The sequence below is a fragment of the Drosophila gunungcola genome, assembly GCF_025200985.1.
Source record: "Drosophila gunungcola strain Sukarami chromosome 3L unlocalized genomic scaffold, Dgunungcola_SK_2 000005F, whole genome shotgun sequence".
NCBI classification, from domain to species: Eukaryota; Metazoa; Arthropoda; class Insecta; order Diptera; family Drosophilidae; genus Drosophila; species Drosophila gunungcola.
In genome coordinates this window covers 3567957-3592516 of record NW_026453180.1, presented here as the reverse complement: position 1 = coordinate 3592516, position 24560 = coordinate 3567957, and the positions used below count along the sequence as shown (strand labels likewise).

General features: G+C 34.9%; 6 protein-coding genes and 1 pseudogene across 7 annotated transcripts; 1 reads left to right on the top strand and 6 right to left on the bottom strand.

The window, feature by feature from the left end:
* Positions 1-404: 404 nt before the first annotated feature.
* On the top strand, positions 405-3210 carry LOC128259467 (phosphatidylinositol N-acetylglucosaminyltransferase subunit C). 2 transcript variants are annotated; one of them, XR_008268054.1, is made up of 3 exons: positions 405-974; positions 1240-1707; positions 3155-3210. XR_008268054.1 is itself a non-coding variant. In XM_052991849.1 (2 exons), exons 1-2 carry the CDS (start codon positions 474-476, stop codon positions 1597-1599), a joined length of 861 nt encoding a protein of 286 aa, XP_052847809.1. In that variant the 5' UTR covers positions 406-473; the 3' UTR covers positions 1600-1776. The 2 variants fall into 2 exon arrangements, 1 of the variants encoding a protein (XP_052847809.1); XM_052991849.1 differs by lacking the exon at positions 3155-3210 and having other exon boundaries at positions 406-974; positions 1240-1776.
* A 297-nt stretch (positions 3211-3507) lies between these two features.
* Positions 3508-3858, bottom strand: LOC128259474 (drosomycin-like; annotated as a pseudogene).
* Positions 3859-5576: 1718 nt separating this feature from the next.
* On the bottom strand, positions 5577-5940 carry LOC128259473 (drosomycin-like). The gene has a single exon (XM_052991858.1). The coding sequence runs from the start codon at positions 5852-5854 to the stop codon at positions 5645-5647; it is 210 nt and encodes a 69-aa protein (XP_052847818.1). The 5' UTR covers positions 5855-5940; the 3' UTR covers positions 5577-5644.
* A 971-nt stretch (positions 5941-6911) lies between these two features.
* Positions 6912-7425, bottom strand: LOC128259470 (drosomycin-like). Its single transcript, XM_052991855.1, has one exon. The coding sequence runs from the start codon at positions 7364-7366 to the stop codon at positions 7145-7147; it is 222 nt and encodes a 73-aa protein (XP_052847815.1). The 5' UTR covers positions 7367-7425; the 3' UTR covers positions 6912-7144.
* Positions 7426-9347: 1922 nt separating this feature from the next.
* LOC128259471 (drosomycin-like) lies at positions 9348-9754 on the bottom strand. The gene has a single exon (XM_052991856.1). The coding sequence runs from the start codon at positions 9685-9687 to the stop codon at positions 9472-9474; it is 216 nt and encodes a 71-aa protein (XP_052847816.1). The 5' UTR covers positions 9688-9754; the 3' UTR covers positions 9348-9471.
* Positions 9755-10275: 521 nt separating this feature from the next.
* Positions 10276-10718, bottom strand: LOC128259472 (drosomycin-like). Its single transcript, XM_052991857.1, has one exon. The coding sequence runs from the start codon at positions 10660-10662 to the stop codon at positions 10447-10449; it is 216 nt and encodes a 71-aa protein (XP_052847817.1). The 5' UTR covers positions 10663-10718; the 3' UTR covers positions 10276-10446.
* Positions 10719-11472: 754 nt separating this feature from the next.
* On the bottom strand, positions 11473-16339 carry LOC128259465 (uncharacterized). Its single transcript, XM_052991847.1, has 7 exons — positions 16322-16339; positions 15207-15393; positions 15016-15140; positions 13705-13802; positions 13128-13644; positions 12740-12974; positions 11473-12629 (listed from the first exon to the last, which is right to left on the bottom strand). Exons 1-7 carry the CDS (start codon positions 16333-16335, stop codon positions 12435-12437), a joined length of 1371 nt encoding a protein of 456 aa, XP_052847807.1. The 5' UTR covers positions 16336-16339; the 3' UTR covers positions 11473-12434.
* Positions 16340-24560: the final 8221 nt, after the last annotated feature.

Here is a 24560-nt window from a genome sequence, read left to right as displayed (position 1 = left end):
TATTTGATATATTATATTGCGATATATTTTTAGAGAAGATTTGGATAACCTTCCGAAAAGCCCCGACCTCCGATCAATTTTAAATGTTCAGGTTACATGTATTTTAAGGTTCTGTTAATTAAGTCAGAAATGGTGACAAGTAGGATTTCTTTAAAGAAAATCCAAACATAGTTTTTTATAGTTTTCGTAATCGGGGATAAAACTAACCTATATGTTTAATATTTAATTCAATTTTTTTTATAGCCCGTTTTAATAATTTGCTTTTGAAATTTTGATTTATTTTAATCAAGTTAAGATCAAACATTTTAGGTCATTAAAATATATTCATTTTAGATTTGAGGTAATTTTAAATAAAAAATTCAAATTCTTTAAATACCAATACCTGTTTGGCTGCCGGGTGTTTATGGGTTTCCGAGATCTGGTCACATTGACCCATTAGCGAATGTAAACAAACAATTTTTTTCAAATTAAAAATGGTAAAAAAGGCGCAAACGAAACGGCAGCCGTGGGTAAAGAACCTTTACTCGAACCGCGAATATCCGGACAATTATACGGACGCCAGTTTCCTGAAGGACCTGCGCACCAACCTGCATGTCAGGATATACACACTCAGTGAGGCAATTGCCGGCATTACGGTGCTAAATAATCAGATCTCCTGCATTACCGGCTTCCTGATACTCTACCAACTGATGCTCAGCGACAGGGTATCGCCCACCACGATTCTGGTGCCCAGTTGTGGGATTACGGGCATTGGATACCTGTGCTACCGGGGCCGGAGTCTCAGCTGGGCGCTCCTTGGGGAGGACTCCAAAACCCTGGTCACGGTGGTCTTCTTCGGCTACCTGTTCTCACCCATGCTGCACACCCTCACCCAGGCCATCAGCACGGACACCATCTACACGATGACCTTCTTCGTCCTGCTGGGGAATATGATATTCAGTCACTACGGATTGGATGTGGCCATGGTCTCCAAGGTAGTGAATGCACCCAGCTCATGGAGTCAACAAAAATATTCATTTTTTCTTACTCGCACAATTGTTTAGTTGGTGCTTTGATCATAGGATTACTTATTAGCTTGTTTTTATTGGAGTCATATAGTTCTTTTTTTGTTCGCATCATAAGATTACTTACTTTTACTATTTACCTTTATTTATTACCTTTATTGACCAGCGTATTCTTTTCACAACTTGAGGAGTTGTTCACTTTGTAATGTTCTTTACATTTGCATTGCAATTCCAGGCCATCTCACTGAATGCGGCGATATTTGGAGCCATTTGCTTGGCCTCCAGGCTGCCGTCTTCGTATCATGCCTTCGTGCTCCTCGTCGAGGCCGCCGTCTTCTTTGTGCTGTACCCCATCATGACGGAGGCGAACTGGAGGGCTGGCTTCATGGTGCCCATCTTTGGCATTTGCTGCCTGGCCCTGTACTGGATATCGCGACCGGTGCTCTACCTCTACGCCTCCACCACCGTCTTCATCAACTTCGTGTGCCCCTTCATTTTCGTGTGGCAGCAGCAGTACAAGTTCAACATCCACGGACCCTGGGACGAGGCCATCGTGGAGGAGAACACCGACGAGAACCTGGACGAGAACTTATAGCGGCAGCTCAGCTTCTCAGAGCAGCTGCGGCCACGACCAGGTGGCGGCGATCTCGGGGAGCACTTCACCAATCACTAACCATTCGCACGAATTTTTGTTATTAACTCTGTAAGTTCATTTTTTGTTGATAACTTTGTTAACTCATTCCTAGCTCCTGTCCATTTTGATCTTTTTATCATGAATGTTTTTTAATAAATTATATGTTTAAAATAGTCTGTTAACTGTGAGTGAAGTTATCTTTGGGTGTTAAATAAAATTTGGTTATATTCAACGTAAAACAGTTTTTAGGTAAATTGAAAATAATAAACTAAAGATTTTTTAGAAGTAACTAAATGTTTAATTTAAAAATGTGTCTATACTTTAAAATATTACCAGCAAATCAGAATTTAAAAAAAAAATTGAATAGCTTAATAGATAATACCCTTAAAATATCTAAAAACTGAAGATAAAATCCATTTTCTGGTGTTGAATCGAACGATTTTATTTTAATTTCTACCATTTGAACCAAGACAGTATAAAAACAAATATTTTGATTTTTAAAATAAGATTTTCCTTTATTTAACCTATTCATATTTTTTGTTTTGTAATCTGACTCTTGCGGAAATGTACAATAAATCCGGTTTTAATGTTAGAAATGCAGCAAACACATCTTATACATGAAATAAATTCTGCGAAATCGTACTCGCACCTTGTTGAATAAACATAAAAAAATTAATATACATCAGCAGTATTGTTGATTTGTAGACTAGTACTCGGAATTCCGAGGCTTACATTAAAATTACCATTTTTAAATATTGATTATTTATTGGTAAGCTACCGCTATATATGTTTTGAAATAGTGAAATAAAAAAGTGTGAGAAAATATCTCAAAAAATTAAAGATTTTGTAGACTAAGACTAAAATGCAAGAAATAATGATAATGACTTAATGGGCTGTATGTATTTAAGGCTTGATCTTGTTCAATAATTGGTGGGTACTAAAGTGCTGCTACATTGAAGTAATTAGAGCCAGATATATTGATTTGCAATCTGGGGAAAATGCGGTTAACAATTTCCAACTAATAGAACTTTGTTTGTTCTATTTTTTTTAGTGTTGGAAATGGCTAAAAATAAATGAAATTGCAGCTCGTATATAGACTGCGGTTTAAACTGGTTTCATAGATAACAAATAATCATTTTGAAACCCATACATACATAAACTGTATGATTTCGACCTAATCAAATGCAAATCAATGCAAGCAATTACTTTAATAAGAGGGTACGGAATTTGGATGACTGACATCTTCATTAACTGCACGACCTTTTAAAGTGTGAATCAGAATTTAAAATAATCGTTATTTAGATCGGTTTCAGTAAGTATATTCTTGTTGATATATCTAAATCTGAATGGTTAACGTTTTTTAATTAAACTCGTTTAAGAAAAGTTACCATAGTTCCTTTAAACTATCCCAATATTTTCACAAGTCCGCACTATTTTCTCTAAAGATAAAAGATAAGATGTTTACTGTTCAGCTATATTCGCTTTTATAAATTCCAATAATTCTTAATCTTTTTAGAATACCAATCAACAGTAGACCCGATAATAGGTCTGGGAAACAAGACTAAGTCGCAGTAAGAAATGGTTATAACTTAACTAACAGATACTGGCTGAAATATAATTCAAATGTCTGATATATCATTTTAAGACTTTTAGACGCCTTAATCTTTACAATATCCAATATTGATGTACATAGTATCAACACTTTACAAACTAGGAAAAACGCAAATCAAGTCCCACCAACCGTAGCAAAAGTAGTTTATTACCAAAGTAACCACAATCTGCTTGTGTAAATAGCACAAAATATCTTTAGTTTACAAGACAAGCACTTAATAAAAAAAATAAAAATCCCAAAACAATCAAAAGCAAATATAGGTGTTTGTAGTTCTCAACTCTTTCTACAAAGTGTTAACTTTTATTAAATTCGATTCACAAGTTTCGGGAATTCGGTTTTAGCATCCTTCGCACCAGCACTTCAGACTGGGACTGCAATGTCCACTGGATCGTCCTTCCTCCTTGCAAACACGACGACACGTATCGTTATCCCAGACGGCACAGGGACCTCCATATCTTCCAGAAAGACAGTCGGCATCCGCTTCCTTGGTTCCCATGATAAGATCGCCATCACAGCTAGGAAAAAGTACAGGAACTTGATCTGCATTTTGTAACTTTTAAGGGAGATTTAACTGGTAAATAGAGCAGTGCTGTCAAAACAAAGTTCGGACTTGATTTATGGGCTTAGATACTCTCAGTAAACGCTTATATAGGGTCGGGATGCCTCTGCTCGGAAATTTTATTCTGCCAGCGTCGGCATCTCCACTGTGATAATTATTAACAGATAATTACAGTTAAAAATAATAGTGTGTTCGGTTACATTACGGCTGATTAAATTTCAAATACAGACTTAAGAAACCAATTAAACTTGTAAGAATTCGAATCCTAAAAATAAAAATTAAAAAAAAAATTTAAAATTAGTTATAAGAAAACCCAGAAAAAATGTTGAAAATTACAACGAAATTGAAAAATTCAATCAAGTTAAGATTGAAAAAATGCAAAAAAAAATGTTCTGAGAAATGTTATGCAAGGATAAGATGGTGTATATTTTGAAGAAAAAGAAACTTGAACACCCAGAAATATCGGAAATCGAGAGCTTTAAGCAATCGATTACAGTATTTATATATAAATGTGATGACGAGCATTTATTGGCTATTAATAGCGAGAGTTTAAAAACAAACTGGAAATTGCCCGGTCAACAAGATTTTTGGCAGCACAGTGCCATACTTATCTACTCAAGGAATTCCCAAATTCGCGGTGATGCCCTTGAAATATTGGATTCACACAGCTGTGCAAAATGTTTTGCTAATTCCTATTATTATTTACCTGAATTTGTTGTTTTCATTTGTCAAATTTTTAAAGCGCAAAAGATTGCTGCTTTGGATAAACAATATTCCTGGTTTCATTTGGGTAGTAGATTAAAAACACGATAACAACAACAGCCTACCCCAAAAATTTCCCATGTGGGAATTAACTTCCCAGAGATAACGATTCCAGAAAAACATATTTTTCTTATGCCGATGAGTTGTGGCTTAATAAAGCGTATTTTTTCTGCTTTTTGATTTACCACTCCTTACTCGAAGAGTAAAGGAGCATATTTCTTACCTTGGAAAGTATATAACATTTCGAAGGACGGGATTTTCACCCTTAAACAATATATTCTTGATCATGTATGGTTTTAGAGATATATTTTATTATGTCAAGTTTCAACGGAAAGTTTTAAAACTTTTTAAGCTTACAAAATCATTTTTGTATTTGTGTAAAATTTAATTTAATTTAATATTTATGATATAAAATAAATAAAAACATTATTAAGTAGCTCCTATGTGTAAAATATACACAAATTTTTAAGAAAAAGGCTTGTTATGAAAATTATCATGCCTTGCATGAAAAAGTAGTTTCAAGAAATTGGTTTTAAGAATTATAAATATTAAAGAGACCTGTGGTTTTACGACACCGGCTGTAAAATCTAAAGCACTTTGAAATTCTAATATCTAAGTCCTTTATTTTAAAAGTTCAAGACCAACCTGAGAATTTGAGAATTTTCTAAGTCAGATATTTGAATTATTTTCATTCTCGCAGCAGCTGACTTAACAATAGTTTGGTAAAATAAGTAAGATGCAAATTATAGGTTACTATCAAACTTATAATACCTCTTGAATATATTAATTTCCCAGTGGAATAAGATCAATATTATCACGGTTGAACAAGCTAGGGAAAACCAAACTGAGTGCAATTAGTCATTAGTAGTGGCAATAACTAGTTGTGACTGAACAAACACAATCTGACAGTACTATTAATAACAGACTTAAAAGGCAAGTTCTTATACTGCAAAATCCCAGATAAATAAAATAATTAATTTCGTTGCTGTATTTCATTTATTTGTGTTTTCAACTGGTGGTACAATATGTAACCTTTCATTTCATTTCGATTAAAAAGTTTCGGGAATTCGGTTTTAGCATCCTTCGCACCAGCACTTCAGACTGGGACTGCAGTGTCCACTGGATCGTCCTTCCTCCTTGCAAACACGACGACAAGTATCGTTATCCCAGACGGCACAGGGACCCTTATATCTTCCAGAAAGACAATCGGCATCGACTTGCTGGGATCCCAGGATGAAGATCGTCATCACGGCGAGGAAAAAGTAAAGGAACTTAATCTGCATCTTGTGACTTTTTAGAGAGGTTTTTCTTGTTAATAGGGCAATGCTGTCAAAACAAAGTTTGGTCTTGATTAATAGATTAAGATCTCTAAATAGCCCCTTATATAGGGTCCAAATCGCTCTGCCCGGCGATTTTGTTTCTGCCAGCTTTGGCGTCTTTATTGTGATGAATATTAGCAGACTGCAAATAATTACAGATGAATAAAAAATGTGGAATTGTTAATAATAGCATATTTTCCGGCTGATTTTATCACAAATACAGACTCGTACTCGGTTTCAACGATACACATTTCAAAGCACTTCTCAGGGGCACCCCAGGAATTTAACCTTTATATTGTCGCTTTATTTAACTATAGTTAAAAATAGATTTTCTTGTTAAAAACTATCAATGAAAATGGCATGCCAGGTTTGTTTGACAGTTTATACTATTGAAAATTAAATTATGTCGAAAAAAATTGTAGGCATTGTATCAAGCTATCTTTCAAAATATATACCGGAACTACTGACATTGAAATTGTGTAAGATATTTACGCAATATTAATAACTAAACTTCAAGCAACCCGGATCCATCTATTTGAATAATGCAACAGTTTCGATGGTGTCACTTTCGAACAAACTGTGGAAAACCAGAATCGTATCATAAAGAAAATGACATAATCCGAATGTAAATGTAAGCAAGACCAGATTTCTTAGAATGAGTTTTTTATACGGCTAAAATTTGTATTTTATTTATATAATACTAAAACAGCGAAAAATACAAAAATTTTCAATAACCATACAAAAAGATTTGGCCCGATCGTTCCTATAGCAGCTATAGGCCAGTATAATAGATAAAAGTTTTTCACGCAAAGAGCAATAAATTCTGTAAAAGTTAACACTGGCTTAAAGTTGTAAGGAATGGGTTTTACAACTTTTTGAAAAGTAAAAACAAAATGAAATATTTCAAATAATATGGAAAATATAAGACTTATAATACTTCCTATTTGATTTAAATGCATTTTATTTAAGTTCAAAATAAATTAATTTTCAAATATTGTAATAAATTCCAAAAATGGTCAAATGAAAAATGTTGTAAAATGTATTTATATTTTCATACTTAAAATAACTAAAAACCGCAATGGATGAAAATCAAAGCGAACCGTAATTAAGGTACAAAATAATAATAAAGTGTATTGTCGGGTTTCATTGTTCCGCTGTGATATGTATTTTGTTTATTAACTTGCAGGTACAATAAAAAATACATAAATCGTGTGTAAGGACATGAACACATATCCAGCTGCAAGTGGAGTGAACTCAACACTCTTCGCACCAGCACTTCAGACTGGGACTGCAATGCCCGCTGACGTGTCCTTCCTCCTTGCAAAGTCGACGGCACTGTTCTCCATCCCAGGCCCAGCAGGGTCCACTAAACTTCCCGGAAAGGCAATCCGATGCCGATGCCGTGTTGGCCACAAGGACAATGATCACCATTATGGCGATAATGGCAAACAGACACTTCATTAAAAGAAGCCCCATTTTTATGAGAGTTACTCCGTGATTCTGGTACACTATTTACTTTGGCTATAATTGTTAGATTCAAGCGCTTATATACCCTCTGATTCTCCATCGCTCTGCTCATAAATTATCAATTATGCATCGAGGTGAGAATGCAAATGATCAGAGATTACTTTTAGCGAAGGCATACTTTTCGGCTTGTTGATTCAGACGGAAAAATATATAAAATATTTGAATATTCGTTGTGGTTTTAATTACCACAAATCAAATTAGGCATGAGGATTGTTCAATTTTTTTTTTAATTTTTATGAACACCCAAAAAAAAATTATTGGGTATGAAAAATTTTTCAACAAGATGAGTATTAAATTCTAATGATTACTGAAAAGATATTGGAAACTTTATATAGAGCCAAGTTTTTGTGGGATTATATGAATATGGGGGAGTCAACAGCTTTTCCAGTTTAACTGCCTTTCAGGTCTCAGTTATGAGTGTCATAGCCTAAAACGCATTTTTATGAAGCGTAATATTTTCTGCTATTGAATTTATGAGTTGTTGTTTTAAGAAGCGTAATAGAGTTAAAAAAAATGTAATAGATCGAAAAATGGAATTCCAGCTATAATCAGTATATATGTAAATATTCTTGTTCAGGATAGTTCACTGAGTCGAGATCTTGGAAACTAGAAAAGCTTACAAAAATTACATTTACATTTTTCAAGTAAGATATTTTGAATTTTTATTTTCCAAAAATATAATCTGACATTCTGACTTATTTGGTTTTATTATTTTGAGGTTATAATTCCTCTTAAATATATTGAATTCTCAGTGAAATAAGTTCAATAATATCATAAATAAGCGAGATGGAAAAACCAGAAATAGTGCCAATGAGTTCACGGACACTTCCGAAAATAGCATATATTTATTTGTTTATATAAAATCGTTCGTTGTAAGTTCCACTTGCAGTACGTGATTATAGTGACATATTTATTAATGTTTACTGACAATGAAAGTTTATGAGATATTTATGCAATATTAATCACGAGGCTAAGAATAAAACGGATACAACTGTTTTAATAATGCAACAGATTCAATAGAATCACTGTTGAACAATCTAGGGAAAACCAGAATCGTGACATAATCCGGAAGTAATGTAAGCAAGACCAGATTTATTAAATTTTAGATATACTTTAAGAAATCAGAGGTCTTAATATTGTTTCCAGGCTGCAATATTACCCAAAAACGAGAACGGAAACTAAACTTAAATTGAATATTTTCCACATTAATTAAAATATTTTTATATTACATCATGCAATTAAATATGCATTGTATTTAATATTTCGATTTTATAGTACATTTAATTTAAATATTATACATGCATTTTAGAATTCAGTCAGATATTTATTTTTAAAGTTTTACAACAACATAAAATGTAACAAATTTGATTCAAATGTTTTTATAGCAACTATAGGATATTGATAGTCGATGCATAAAAATCGAAGTATATATATAGAACGTTTTGCCTTTGTCGGCTTGCCTTAAGGTTGCTTCTTTTGTTGTAATTTTTGCTCTTACCTATAAATATATAAGCCTTTGATATATCGTCATAAATCATAATCAGAAGGCAATTTCCCGAGTTTTTAAAAAGCGGTTTTCCCTGATAGCAAGCACAAATGAGACCAGTTCCTACGATATCTGATTCTGCATTGAGGTGAAAATTTTAATAATTTACTCTCACTTTACTTTTTTCGAAGGCATACTTTTGGGCTCGGCCGAGAATAATTAATCATATTTGAAAATTCCAATGCATTGGAAATACATTGCAGTATACCTCTTGCTTCTATCACATACCTACCTACTTGACAACGATTGTGTTCAGTATGCTACGTTACCATGGTCGGGCAAGATTAATTGGAAATAAGAGTCAATAACCTGCTACCTGCTACATCTTCATTGTTTTACTTCTTTTTTCAAGTTTGCAAGGCCTTTTTATAAAAACTATACCTCTTACATTTTCTTGCAGTGAGTAACAAATTTGGTATTTATTTGATTGATATTTATGTGAAATATGTACAATACATTTTTAGTTTATAAAGTTTATATACTTGTACACTGTTAAAAAGAATTTGATTCAACATCCTTCGCACCAGCACTTCATGCTGGCACTGCAGTGTCCGCTGACTCGTCCTTCCTCCTTGCAGAGTCGCCTGCAGAGTTCTCCATCCCAGGCGAAGCAGGGACCACTGAATTTGCCAGAAAGACAATCACTGGCTGAAGCCGTGTTGGCAGCCAGGACAACAATTGTCATCACAGCCAGGAAGGCGAACAGGAACTTGATCTGCACCATTGTAACTGGTATTCTCAATAAGACTGCTGATTTATTTGAGTTACGAGCGACGTTTGGTCTTCACAACTTGTAGTGGAGCTTATATAGGGACTAGACCCCTTCAGGTTTCCAGAGAAATTTTGAAATATATGGCTGACTGCATCAGCTGTTTCGACATCCTTTGTGCTATAGTCTGCGTGAAAAAAGTGGATCCCTATCTGAAATTGATAAGCTACCTGGAAAGTCGAGTCAGAAGCCCATTATCTTATTATTTCGTTTTCTAAAATGCTGTTGCTAAATTAAATACAATTGTTTTTTTTATCAAGAATAATATAATTCATTTTTTCATTTAACTTAAGCAATGCTTGTTGTAAAGAATTTCTGGTTTCTAACAACTGGGAAATGTCTGAACTTTAAGTCAAATAAATATTTTGAACTGCATTGATTTATATAAATTTTTTGTGCACAAATGAAGCTTACCATTGAACATATAAAGAACCTGGATCTATTTAAAGTGTAGGAACTTAATAAACAGATAGGCTAGGTGAACTAAGAATCCCAGAATCCCAGATAGATATGTCTTAAGTATTCTCAGTTAAAGACAGTATATCATTTTTTTAATGCCAGCATACTATTTTATTTTTAATAGCAAGTGTATATTGAAAGCAGTAGCATAGATTGCATTGAATGATACTTAATTTTTTGGGCTTTCGATTTTTTAATGAGAGTTTTCTGTTCGTATAAATCTTTAAATTTTTCACTTGTTTTAAGGATGTGGCCCTAACATTGTTCGCACCAACACTTCATGCTGGAACTGCAATGTCCACTGGGTCTTCCTGACTCCATGCAAATTCGCCTGCAGCGTTCCCTACTCCAAGCGAAACAAGGTCCTTTAAATGCTCCAGAAAGACAATCCTTTGATTCAGCAGTATTGGCAGTTAGGATAACAATTGTCATCACAGCGAGGATGGCGAACAGGAATTTGATCTGCACCATTGTAACCAGTATTCTCAATTTGAGGTCTTAGCAACATTTGGTGAGTTTATATAGAGACTAGACCCCTAAAAATTTCCAGCTCCCTGCATCAGTATGTTTAAACATCTTTCGTTCTGTCTTTAACGTAAATTAATTAAGGTAGCTTACATGTATCCTTATCTAAAGGTGATAAAATTCGTCTAAAAAAGAGCCGAAAACCGGAAGATATTCTTTCTTTTTCAGCTTATTGTTGCCAAAATAAATTAAATTGGTTGTTTATGAAGATTGAAAATATATCATCTTCGTTTGTAATTGCAATTATGAAATGTTACCGATTCAAAACATTTTTCCAATTAACATTTATGTTTTGGAAAAGATGAAACAAATTCACTGATAAAAAAATGGAACAGTAAAAAAAATATCTGACTATTGAATTCAAAATGTTATATTTATTATGTAACTTAAATATTAAATAAAATTGCAATTCATATTAAATAGAATTATTAAATATTAAAAAATGTGCAAAATATAACATTTAAAATAGTTTCTATTTTATTGCAATGCATTTTATTTAAGTTAAATATGGTTTGAATTTAACATAATTTTTCAGACATTTAAATCAATTCCGAAAATAGTCAAATATTCAAATTTTAAATTTAAATATTTTCATATTTATATATCAAATGAAAATCTAAGCGATATTTATATTGAATTTGATGCTGTGGAAAATAATAAGATATTTAAACAGAGAATACCAGTTAAGAGATATCTATTTTATTGTCAGCTTTGTTTAACCCTTTATGCAAATAACCCCAAATAAAACAGAGTAAATTAGCTTGGACTGATTATGTTTGGTGTTTATTTACAAACATATACAGGTGCAAAATCAATGCAGATCATAAAATAATACATGATGTTCGCATTAAATATATAGTCATTTTAAAGTTCGATACAATTAAAATTAAATAGAAACTAGTTTCACGGTTGTGGTAAAAACATGTTCTTTTTTTTACAGATACAACTACTAAGATTAAGGGTCTATGGCCTAACCATACACAAATACCTATGTATTTTGTAAACTCTCTTTAGTCATTTGCTAATCCGTAGGTATAACTATTGAATACAATAATTTATTTCACGTATGTATAAACTTTCTCAAAATGTAAAAAACGTAGTACATATGTATTCTCTGTTGGTTGGGCTCTCTCACTTATCGACTTAAACTAATACAATTAACTACAATCGAATAGGTTTTAACATACTATATATGCAGTATATATGAATGACATACTCTCTTTCGTTAAACTTTGTGATCTCTGCACTCTATCAGATAATCGTGTTATATATAACTTTCCTTTTTTGATTTTTCTTTACTTTTACTTTAATTAAACTAGCTCGTTAATGCCTAAATTCCACTAAGAACAAATAATGATACAAACACTAAAACACGAACGCTGCCACATGGCAGACCAGTCTCCATTGCAGCGGTTATTTTAAACTAGGCTCCTAAATTAGAGGGCCACCTCGTCGCCATTCCGGGTGCTCAACGGTGGCACCCGCTCCTGATACTGCTGCTGCTCGGCCTGCAACTGAACGTCCCTTCGCCGCTGGCCGAGATAGCCGCCTGCATCGTGTGCGCTGCATGTGGAAGCCACTTGGTTGTTGGCGGCGCTTGGCTCGAACATTATATCACGTATTGATGTTGCTGCTGCTGTTGCTGTTGCGCTTGTGGTTTCCGTTTTGGTCGTGGCAAAGTGTACATGTTGTTGCGCCGTCTGCTGTGGTGGCTGTCGTCAGACCAAATCGCTCTTCGGCGTTGATATCGCCGGTGCTCCTGCGGTGGGCACACCTGCTCCCACGGTAGCTCCACCAGAGGATCCACTGGCTGTGGCCTCCAGCAGGGAACCCGCCTCCACATCGCCCGCCTGTCGGGCGGCATTTCTCTGGCGGCACAGGTACGGCGAGTTGGTGGGTGAGGGCAGTTGGTTCTGTAAATAAGAGTTGATCTTTATAATTGCCTCTTTGGATTTGTATTCATACAGTTGCGGTCAAAACAATATTATTTTGAGCACAGCTGTATACTTTGAGCAAAACCCACCAGTTTGTTGTTGTTCTGGCAGCAAGTGGCCTTGACACATCCCTCATCCGTGGTGGGACAGTCCAGTGCACAGCAGTCGGAGCCGCTCATGTTGATGCTGGAGGTGCCATCGGACATGTTGCAGCCCTCGATCTCGCTGAACTCCGGCTGAATGGTGGTGGAGTGGATGCCCTCGTTGTGGAAGAACTCCTTCACCTTCTCGGCAATCTTCATGTACTCCGACAGGTTGCGGCACCTTAAAAAAAAAGATTGAATACAATACAGCGACCGTAACAATTATAATTTTATATATAAAATTTAAAATTGACTTTACAACTTGATTATCCAATTTCTATTACAAGTTGAAACCTAAAACATGTTTTATTAAATTTTAGGAAGTTAGACTTACCTTATATGGGCAGAGGCGATGATGCGGTCGCCGGCCAACTGCCAGACATGGAACTCGTGCACCGCCAGCACTCCGTCCACCTTCTCGAGCAGCCTCTTCTGGATGGCGTCCACCTGGATGTGCGTGGGCACCGTCTGCAGCAGTATCAGAGCGGATTCACGCAGCAGTGGCCACACGGAGTGGAGGATGAGCACCACCAGGACGATGGACAGTGCGGGATCCATGTAGTAGCGATACTTCCACTCCGTTTTCCAGACCACCACCGCACTGATCACCACAATGATGCTGCCAAGGGCATCGCTCAAAACGTGCAGGAAGGCTCCGCGCATGTTCATCTGGCCGGGATCGTGGCTGTGTCCATGGCTGGACTTCTTCACCACCGGCTTCTCCTTCTGCTTCTCGTAGGCATAGTCGTTCTGCTCATCCTCGCCCTCGTCCATGTTGGCCAGCTCAGTGAGGCGGCTGTGATTGCGGGTAAGTCCGGCACCATGCGAGTGTCCATGGTGACCGCCGTGCTCTGCAGTAAAGATTTAGTTATAGTTGAGTTTTTTATTAAACTTTTAATGGCTACTCTTACCGTAAAGCAAACAGAGGCCAATCACATTCACCAAAAGACCCAGAGCTCCCACGACAACCACCAGCTTGGGATCATGAATCGGTTCCTCCTCAATGAATCTGTAAAGATAACAAAATAATATAAGTAAGCATTTAATAATAAACAAACTTCCAGGGAAAACATTAGAATTTAATTAGAATATTAGAAAACCATTTTAAGTTAAAAGTATTCTACTTAATTAAAGATCATTCATTATGTTTAAAATAAACATAAAATAATCATATTTAAAATCTAATAAAAAAACATAAAATTCAAATAAAATTGCAAAATTCAGAATTGTAATGGAATTAAACCACTCTAGTGTATTTATTAATACTTAATTCCTTCATATTTTAAAAAGTGAATGAAATTACTACTTGAGCTTTATCAGTAAATTTTTTTTTTGAAATTTAGTTATCGCAGTTGTTAAATTAAAAAATGTATTTAATGCAAATAAAAAAATCATGATAAGCTATCATTAATCAGAAAAATGAACCAGACTTTAGTGAAGGCCGTTTGTTTGAGATCAAGCCATACAATACCAATTTATATTTTAAGATTATATTTTATGACAGTGTAGCTGGCGTCTCCTGGGTATCGGTAGCTGTTGGCAACAGACTCACTTCACCTCGCAAAGCTTTCAATAAATATGCACAAAATGTGCCCGGAATGTAAATTAATAAGGTGTACAAGTCACAAAACCCAAAGCACATATACAGACGGAAAGGTGGCAGTAAATCCCGAACAACAAATTAACTCACATACGGAATCGAGTGATTCAAGTCAATTTAAACAAATCACGTTAGCACATGCCGATGCCAAGGCGAACTTATTGCTCGTAATTCGGCTTACTGCACACAGATCACCGAACAACTGGGTGCGGATCGATGATCCGTAATGCAATATTAGTACTATGGAAAGCAGATTACACTAGGGACGAACACCCAAAAGAAGTGACAGGTATTTAATTTTAAATCAATCAAATAAGAACGGGAATTAAACTAGTCTTTGGTATCAAATTTACTTTTTCTTGTTTTTAAAATAAGTTAAAAATTTATCAATTCTTGGTATGTGTGTTTATTTATTTGTATAAACGAAGGCAAAGCTTCTGGGAACTGTTGAAGCCAACAAAATAAACAATGGCTTTACAATGAATACAAAAATGTTTCATTTTAAATAGTCAAAAGAAGATGTCGTTAATTGTATATATATTAAATTTTTGATTTTTTTCTATTTAAAATTACACAAAATTCATTAGAAATAGGTTTAATTTGTATTTCATTGGACACTTACCTTTTGCAGGCCTCGATGGTGATGCTGAAACAGAGGGCCACCAGGAACACAGCGTTGACCAAAGCTCCCAAAACTTCGGCCCTGGCCCATCCAAAGGTGTTCTTCGACCATTTCTTCGGTGACATCTGTCGAGATAGGAAGTTATGTGATTGATATGAGGCACTCATTTTGACGAGTGACAGGAGACTTACCTTTACAGACAGGAATGATATAACTAAGGCGGCAATGTCGCCCAACATGTGGAAACTATCTGCGACCAGAGCCATCGAGTTGGTCACATAACCCACTATGATCTCCACGAAGAAGAAGAACGCCGTCAGCCACATCATCGAAAGCAGGCGGCATTTTTTGCCCGAATACTTGGCCATTTTGGAGAAGCTGCAAAAAAAAAACCAATCAAAGGAGGTTAGTTCAATTATAATTATAATATGATTTTAAAATAAATTTCATAACTTAAACAACAATTTAAAAAAAATTATAAGAAAATTCAAACAAAAGTTTAAGACTATTAACACTATTTTTTCAACTATTTTAAAACAACACAATAACAGAACCTAGTGAAGAAAATGTCATTAGTTCTATAACTTTTCGACCTCTAAAATTGCAAAGTGTGCCGCCACTGAAACCAAAGAATTTGGAATTTATTTTCTGTTTAATTATTTATAAACCCCAACAAGAAATGATTAAAGTGGTTTTACTTCTAGAACTTTTCCACTCATAAATTTTACAATGCAAAATTAGGAGTCATGACAACCAAAGACCATGAAAAAGATTTCCCCACAATTTATTATCAATGTAAAACGTAAAACGAAATTGGTCTTGGCTGTTATTTTATTGCCACGACCCCATATAAATTTGTACCAGTATGGCTTTCGAAATATCAATCAAAGTTTGCTCTCAGTTCATTCAACTGCATTTTTATGCAGTCAACAGTCAACAAATCGACTGCAATGTGCCAAAGCTCTGAAATTGTTATTGCACACAGAGAAACTGAGACACTGAGACACGCACGCCCAAACAAATTACCAACAAATTGAGTTTTTCAATTGTTTTCCATTGTTGCTGCTCGAACAGTTTTCATTTAGTTCTCCATTTAGCTAGCCTTTTGTTTAGGCAAAAGTTTTAGAGGCCCCTTCATGGAGGGATTTAATTGAAAGCGGGTGAACAATATAAGGGGAAAATGAACCCAGCTTGCTGGAAATGAAACTTAGTCCGAAAAAGGGGCTTGGCGATTGCTCAAATTGTATTTTTTTATGGTCCAAGTTTCGGTTCAGTAGATTTGGGAATTAACATATATCCGACTTACGCGAAGAACTGCATTATTTCGAAAGACTGACTGGAAGACTGTTGCTCCTCCAGCACTTAAATAGCTTATGACTGGCTCTATTTCAGATCGGGAATGGCACTGGCTTGCCAGCAGATTCCCTCGAACGCCGCGTTGTGTAAACAAAAACAGAAAACATTTTCAACTGAATCGACAATCGACAGCGAGTGAAAGTGTATCGGCATCGGATAGAATAGTTCCCCCTTTTATTTTGGTTGCCAGGCAAAATCGGGTAATAAAACATAGGGTTTACGGGGTGGTAAATGCAAAAGGTGACGTTTATTCTTTTTGCTGCTGTGACGACGAGCAAGAAAACAATTTGCATTTTCGGCTAAAACAAAATCCAACAACTATTGCCCGTTGGCCAAGCAACCAGCTAAGACAGTGACATGCACTCACAAAAAATTCTATGCACCCTATCGTGAATCAAATTCTCTATTCCAGATGGTTTTGAACTATGAGTCAAGTGCCTAATAAAATATTAATCCATCTTATACAAATACAAAAGTGTCACCTATTTATTTACTTCGGAAACGCTGCAATTCGAGTTTGACCTTAAACACAAATTACCCAAATAATATGTTATTGATTTAAATTAAATCTTTTTTAAATATCTTACATTTTAAGTTTTTTCTCCAAGTTTTGAACCAATATATAAATATTATAGGTATCTGACTGAAATAATACATATTTTTTAAATCAGTTTAAATAAATTTTAGTGATTGTAGAATTGAAAATATGTGTAATGTAATTTACTAACTTAATAAGTGATTTAACTGCAATCATTTCAAATTTAATATCAAAAATAAATAAATACAAAGGTGTTCATTTAATATCGGTGGTATTTAGATATTACATTTGACCTTAAATGTCAGACTTTTGTCCTTCAATCTTGTATTACCAAACAATTTATGTATGTTTAAGATGGACAAGTGTCTGTTATTAGATAGACCTTACTGTATGTGAATCCGCATCACCATCAGTGTTCCCGCCTAGCAATCGCCAAAGCGATTACACAATCTCCTCGTGTTGCTGTTATCTCGACCAGCCCCTCCCATCCACATCCCACATCCACATCCATATCAACCAAACCAAATTTTCCTTTTCAGAACGTTCGGCACACGAGACGCTAAAAACAAAGGCGCTTTTTGCTTTTTGCATTTTGATTTTTATCTACGATTCTATAGCAATGTGGGTACCGTGCGCAGTAATGCCAATAAATGCGTACCGCATTCCCAACAACCCAATCTTTCCTGGGTCCACGTTTTTACATCTTCTCCATATGCGAGTGGCTACAAATATGACTAAACCAGATAAACATGGGTGATAAGCAGACAGCGAGCGGCTTTATTTGGCAGCCTGTGCGCAAAAAACAAACAATCGCCGCTTATCGTATAAACTGTATGCCAAAAAAGGGGGAAAAAAAAGGGATTTGGGTCTAGACCAGAAGTCATCGCTGCTTACAATATACCATGCCTACTTTGTAAGCTAGCCAAATACTGAGATCTGAGCAAATAGATAAGCATTCGTGTTTTATTAGGGTTTTCCCTCGAGTGCACTCAACCCGAAACTTGAGAAAAATAGGTTGTTAATTTCCACGATTGGTATTCAAGTCTAGAAAAGCCTAAAACATAATCAAGGGTTCTAGCGAAAAACTATTTTAAACACAATTATAGTCATTCGACATTGTTTACAAGTAAAATAATATTTTCAAAGTATTTTTGAAAAGGAAAATTAACATAAAAAGGAAAATAGATTTTTAGCTATTAAACCCATATTTTTAAATTCTTTTTAAGATTTAAGAAAATTAATAAATAACATAACAAATTTTATAAATATTAATTCAATATCTAAAAACCATATGTAAATATCAACAGTTTCAAGCATTATATTTAAAATATCAAAATGTTCAATAATGAATATATTTTGGAAAAATGGTAAGGAACATGGTTTGTAAATTTTTACCTGATCCTATAAATACAGTATTTTAACGAATTAAGAATTTAACATAACAAAATTGTATAAGTATTATTTCGAAATTTAGAAACTTTACTTTCAACAATAGAAGTTTTAAAATAACTTATAAAATATCAAAAAAATAAAATCACGTATATGTACATTGTACATACATTGGAAAAATATGTTGTTGATAATACTAGTTATTTAAAAGCATACTAAAATCATCTTTCGTGCGATAACAGATTTTATATTTACAATATTTAGTCTTAATATTCAATGAAGCCTCTCAGTTTTAAGTAATTTCTAGTGTATAATAGACAAACATGCAATACAATTCGCCCACGATCTTCGAGTAAACGATAAAATTGAACAAGTGCAGTGCGCACCAAGCGAATTAATCTATAGTCAACAATGAGCAATGAAAGGAAATGAGCTGAATCACAACTTACATGTGGCTGATTGAATCCGAAGAATATATGTAAATAATGGAAACAATATACTATACTATACTATACTATGGAGGAGCGTGCGGGAAACCTCGTTGTCCGTTCACACACGAATAAACACTGGCCGAGTGCCTTGGCTAAAATGGCCCTACCTGGCCTTTTCCCGTTTATACGTTTTTACGTTTTTACGCTTTCACAGGCACAGGTACACAGGTACACGGGTACAAAACGCTGAGATAGGGACTGACAGTTGGCCTGGCCAACAAAGTGGTCAACTGGCGCGGCTTAAAATGTGTCACTTGCAGCTGATAGCTGATAGCCGCTGCCCCACGAGCTTTAAACTTAAGCCCCTGCGATAGGCGAACGTGCTCCGCACATAAATGGCACTGGACTGACACCAAACTATGGCCAAGCCATTGATGAAATCAGAGTCTCTTTCGCGGCTGTGGGCTGACCAAATATTTTGCCATTTACGGCGGGTTGTGTCACAGCGAAGAGCGCCTTAAATACGGCAGCTTGTATGTAACTAATTTTGAAGCCATTGTTTAAAAAAGTTCCCTTCAACGAAAGGGAAACTATGGTACATTAAGGTTTTAAGGAATCCAATCCTATAAATACGAAATAATATTTTAATTTTTGTATTATGCCAGATTTCATCTTAATTTTGCCATTTACGGCGGGTTGTGTCACAGCCATTAAGATAATGAAGAGCATTTAAGATACAAGCTGTATGTAACTAATTTTGAAGGCCCAATTTTAAAAGTTCCCTTAAATGAATAAGAAACAATGGTTAATTATGGTTTAAAAGGATCCAATCCTTTCCAATCATATAGACTTCCCTTGACAACCTGAACATCGATATACAAAGTCTTCGATTGTAAGATAATATTTTGAATGCTTTATAATGTCAGATATCATCTTTATTTTGCCTTTTAAGGCGGGTTTAGTCAAGAGAGTCATTGCACAAACTGAAAGTTCAAAGTTTAAATAGCTTTTATTTAAAGAGATATTATCTAATAAGTGAATGAAAATGTAGAGCGTTTGAATAAAGGTGGTACGTAACTAATTTTGAAGATTTAAAAACAAACAAAAGCCACTTGGCTTAAATAATTCCTGTAAGCCAATTGTAATTTAATTTAAATTGACATTGGGCCTTGTAATTTTTCCTTGATTTTATAAGTACGTGATGTGCTACAAAAATATATATAAATACGAAACATGAAGAAGCAACAATGTACAGCAAGAAATCTAAAAGGAATTTGGGAATGTTGATTTTAAAATTTCCGGCTTGGCTTTTAGCTTTCTTCAAGGACTTTTGGATGGGAATCGTAATATGAATGAAGATATATATGAAGAGCACGTGACATGCGTGGCCTACGCAATTAATTCAAACCATTTAACATGCAGCTCACAGTCGACTGATTCAAAGTACGAATTTGTTAGATAGTATGGGGACTTCAATATGACTGTGGCATGTAAAGCATGTGCACTCTCGACTGGCGAAACTGGGCTACAAATATTCTAGGTCAGTTGGTTTAATTGGCCTCTCCAGCTCCAGTTGCACTGAACGAGTATTCTCCACTCAAATTCGGTGGTTGTTATGTGGTTATGTGGGCTACTGAGCCAGATATTTGTTCGCTTTGTTGCAAAGACAGGCAGCATAGTGTTTAGTGATAAGAAATATTCGACTGATAAGCGCAAATTGGTGGTTTTTATGCACGGAATGTTGTACAAAGCACTCGAAAGTACTTTTTCAGATAAGCCAAATGAATTGGTGCTAGTTATTTATTGATCGGAAATTTTAAGAAAGATTTATTAAGCAGGAATTAAACTAATTATGAGATTGCCCAAATGTTCTAAATACTTTAAGAATCTAAATATGACTTCTAATCTTTTTTAGATAAGCGAAATTAATTGTACTGGTCATTAATTAATCAGAAACTTAAAGAAAGATTTATTAAACATTAGCCAAACGAATTTTAAACTTTAATTTAGCGTGTAAAAAAAACAGAGAAATACATTATAAAAATAGTTTAATATGGGAATATCTTTTGATGTAAATTGTGATTTGAAATATTGTTACCAGAAATCATTTGCACCTAAATCATATTGAGATTTTAAACTCTCAACATTTTCAAAGATTGTTTTGACTGTTTCCGAATGATAAATACCCCAATTCTATTGATTATTTTAATTAACTCACTCTCACTTCAAGGGAAGCGTGCATTTAACAGCAAAAACGCAATCAAATAATTATTATAATGGCATAAATTGCAGTTGACCCACAAACGGTAGAGGAGCAAACGAAAAGTAATCATTTGTTCTGGCCGACGACAACGTGGCGACGATTAACCCGGTTCTTTTTTTTTTGTTTGTTTGCAGACCTCCGGGAACGAAAGGGTGATGTGGGGGTGCTCCTGGAAAAAAAGGGGCGGCAAAAAGAAAGGCAAAGTAAGAGCCGGAATGGGCGGTGGGAAGTCCAACCTAGTTGCGTTTCGCCATGGGCAAAACAAAGGGAAAAATATTAAAAAGAATTGCATCAGGCTGGCAGCGAGGTAGATATAAATATATATGTACATATATGGGCATTGCATTGCATCCATTGCATGGATGTGTCAGCTAAAAATATGGGCTACCCAATTTGCATGAAGTGGCGGCAATAAATAAAAAGCCAAATCAAATTTCAATGATTACAGTAATATAAAAAGAGGAAAAAAACCCTTTTTTTTGTCAGAACATCTGACAAAACTATGTCAAGGTTGGATATGCATGATTTTTAGTTGGCAACTCAGCTATCTGACCACCTTTGAGATTATAATATGCTAGAATAAAAATAACGTAGTGGGAGGAGGCTTATCTGGACCTGGGGTAACCTACTTTAGTTGCAGTCGTAAATTAAAGCTACTTTATGATGGCCGGTGGGCAAACATGACCCACTTTTGGCCTCATTTTGCAGTTGCAGTCAATATGTTTGTTTACCCACAATTCAAATTGGCCAGTTTCAATTAATAAAATGCTGCTCAAATATTTACCCCTGAAACCGAAACAAATCAACTAAATAAATAGGTAACTATGCTACTATAGTACATAATGAGTATAAATCAGAGCACTGAGTCGTGCTCTTTTGTGTGTTTTAATTTGTTTACCACAAAATTGTATTAGCACATATTGATTTTTCTCCTCATCGGCCGCCACGTTGCTTTCAATCTCAGTAAATTTGCGCTGATGAACTGGGGAGAGAGCAAAAAGAGTTGCAAAAGTGTCGGGGCCTGACCTTTAAATCGAATTATTTCAGCCACAGCGAGCAGAAATTTAATGTGATTTAATTAGGTCTCGAATACACGGATTTTATGAAACAGTGAAAAATTCACAGCAAAATTAAAAAGAATTTGGATTTTATATACAATAGACGAAGTATTTTCAATTTTTAATATACATATTAAATGTTTACCTGAAGAAACAGAATACAATCCATATTTTGAAACTTAGAAAATGTACTTCAAATAAAGAAACACCTATAAAATCAGATATATACCGCCATTTCTTTAGTACTTATCGATGGTAATATAAATAAATAAATAAACAAACTATAAAACCATCAGCAAATCGATTGAATTTATATTAAACATTTTGTTTTTCCCCTAATTCTTAAGAAAGGGGGTTTGCCAAGAAAGTAACTTAAACTTAAACAACAGCAGTGAGTCACAAAGAACTTCAGATAAAATATCCAGCAAGACGCGATGATTAAGCCAATACAACCGGTTTTCGAGGATGGGAAGAGGGCCATAAATCAAGTATAACAAGTCCTAGACGAAGACCCTCAAAAGGAAGCGAGCGGAGATTAAGATCGATTGTCGAAATGCAGATATAACATGGAAATAACACGGGCTACCTGGCCACGCCCACCCGCCCAGTTCGGTGACCTAGGTTGCGGCAATAACAAAATAACAATGATAATAATGCTTTTGGGTCAGCAAGACACGATCGTACAGGTTTCGTCGACGGAAATTAGCTACCTAAGATCAAGGGTTTAAATGTAAAAACCAGATAGACCTAGGTAAGTGGATACTAACAAGTGTATTTCTTGCTTTCAATTTACTTAAATAAAATAATTTATAATAGAGTTAACAATTTTATATAATAATTATAACTTACCGAAGCTTTTAATCTGGGAATCGGTATTATTGTATTTAATTTTGCTTAGCAGAAACGCGACTCCAAATGAAGTTGCTTAAAACGAAATATTTATTGGTTTATTAAATAATTATCAAGGTTAAGAAAATATCGGCTTATAGTCGCACTGGCTACCCATAATATAGCCCTTATCATAATATATACTTTAAAGTTAAATATTTTTTCCATTTGAAAGGTTTAACAAACAAAATACAAATTTGAATTGTGAAGAGGGATTTTGGTAATGGATATGAAAATCAGTGCACCGTCCCAAGATTAATAGTTAATTTTCCTTTTTTATTCCCGTCCAATTAATAGCGAATAACTACATTTTTAAGAAATTGAAACGCCTTTAAACGATGTCATTTATTAATGAAATTATTAAGATTTATTTAAAATATTTATTTTAAAATCAATAAAGTTTAGCAAAACCAATGTTTACTGTATTTCTGGTGAGAAATTGTTTGTATTTTGATAAAAGTGTATATTTATCTTGCTGGCAATTACACGTGTAAAACACAAGATGCAAATTTCTTTATTGTTTAAATTCACCAGTTCCTGATAGCCGATATTCACAGTATTTACATGACACCAAAGGGGGTGGTGAGGGTGGTGCGGGGCACGAACAGCGTGGCTGTTGTTTTGCGATAAAAGTGGAGTGAAAAGAAAAACAACTTCCGATATTCGCCGATGTTTTTTGTTGTTGCAGAGAGCAAAGTGCCAAGTGAAAAGAAATAGTAAAAGCATTGATTGTAATGGTACAAAGTTATCTTGGATTTTGCAGAAATTCCTTTGCTTTCTTCTTTTTCCGCCTCTTTTGGGGGTGGCACGCATACATACAAACAGGGGGTATATATGTGTATGTATTGTGTATATGCAAGTTAATTGTGCACAGTCACAATGGACGATGGGCAGATGGCGGGGCGGGGCGGTGTATACCGAGAACGTTTCACAATTGCACGTGCACTTGTCGCGATTTCCGTATAGCTATTCACTTCTCCCTTGGAATTTACCGAATTGCTGCCTTTGCCTTTCTGGTTGCTTTTTTTGCCGCACTTTGGAGCGGTGCACAAACGATGGAACAGCGCGGTCGACGAATTTTAATTTTTTTAATTACACTCCACTCCTAGAGGTGGAGAAACGTCGATAGAAACAGCTAGAGATGACAGGGATATTGATATAACATATCGATGTTTCTTTCGCATTTAGCATGTACTCAAACCATACATGACCATCTATCCATGACTTAAGCCGAAGGCACAGGACATCAAAATCCAGAAACTTTCATTGATAATTATAGTTATTGATAGTTATATTTAATATATTTATGTTGTTGTCGTATTTTAAAATCTTTAAAATTTGTATTGTTGTTTTCAATAAAAATAAACATTTTGTTATCAAATAATTTATTTCTTTAACCTCGACTTCAACCTTCTCATCAAAAGAGAGAGAGAGAGAGCAAAAGTTCCGTTAGATCCTCGTCGATTCCTTTTACTGTTTCTCTCTCTCAATCGGCCGCCATTTGCCATTTTCTCGCTGCGCTTTTTTCCCGCCGGACGCGTCTTATTTTTTAAGCGTGTTGTTCTTCAATTTTTGGCCAATTAAACGTCGCAAAAAATAAAAACAAATAATGAAAACGAACT

Bases quoted from the DNA above. Each gene is read 5' to 3' on its own strand.
- LOC128259465 (XM_052991847.1), bottom strand. The intron at 13,803-15,015 runs GTAAGTGTCCAA...TTATCTTTACAG, and splicing joins ACCATCGAGGCCTGCAAAAG to ATTCATTGAGGAGGAACCGA. The intron at 12,975-13,127 runs GTAAGTCTAACT...TTTTTTTTTAAG, and splicing joins ATCGCCTCTGCCCATATAAG to GTGCCGCAACCTGTCGGAGT.
- LOC128259470 (XM_052991855.1), bottom strand. From the start codon at position 7,366: ATGGGGCTTCTTTTAATGAAGTGTCTGTTTGCCATTATCGCCATAATG.
- LOC128259472 (XM_052991857.1), bottom strand. From the start codon at position 10,662: ATGGTGCAGATCAAATTCCTGTTCGCCATCCTCGCTGTGATGACAATT.
- LOC128259467 (XM_052991849.1), top strand. From the start codon at position 474: ATGGTAAAAAAGGCGCAAACGAAACGGCAGCCGTGGGTAAAGAACCTT. The intron at 975-1,239 runs GTAGTGAATGCA...TTGCAATTCCAG, and splicing joins ATGTGGCCATGGTCTCCAAG to GCCATCTCACTGAATGCGGC.
- LOC128259471 (XM_052991856.1), bottom strand. From the start codon at position 9,687: ATGGTGCAGATCAAGTTCCTGTTCGCCTTCCTGGCTGTGATGACAATT.
- LOC128259473 (XM_052991858.1), bottom strand. From the start codon at position 5,854: ATGCAGATTAAGTTCCTTTACTTTTTCCTCGCCGTGATGACGATCTTC.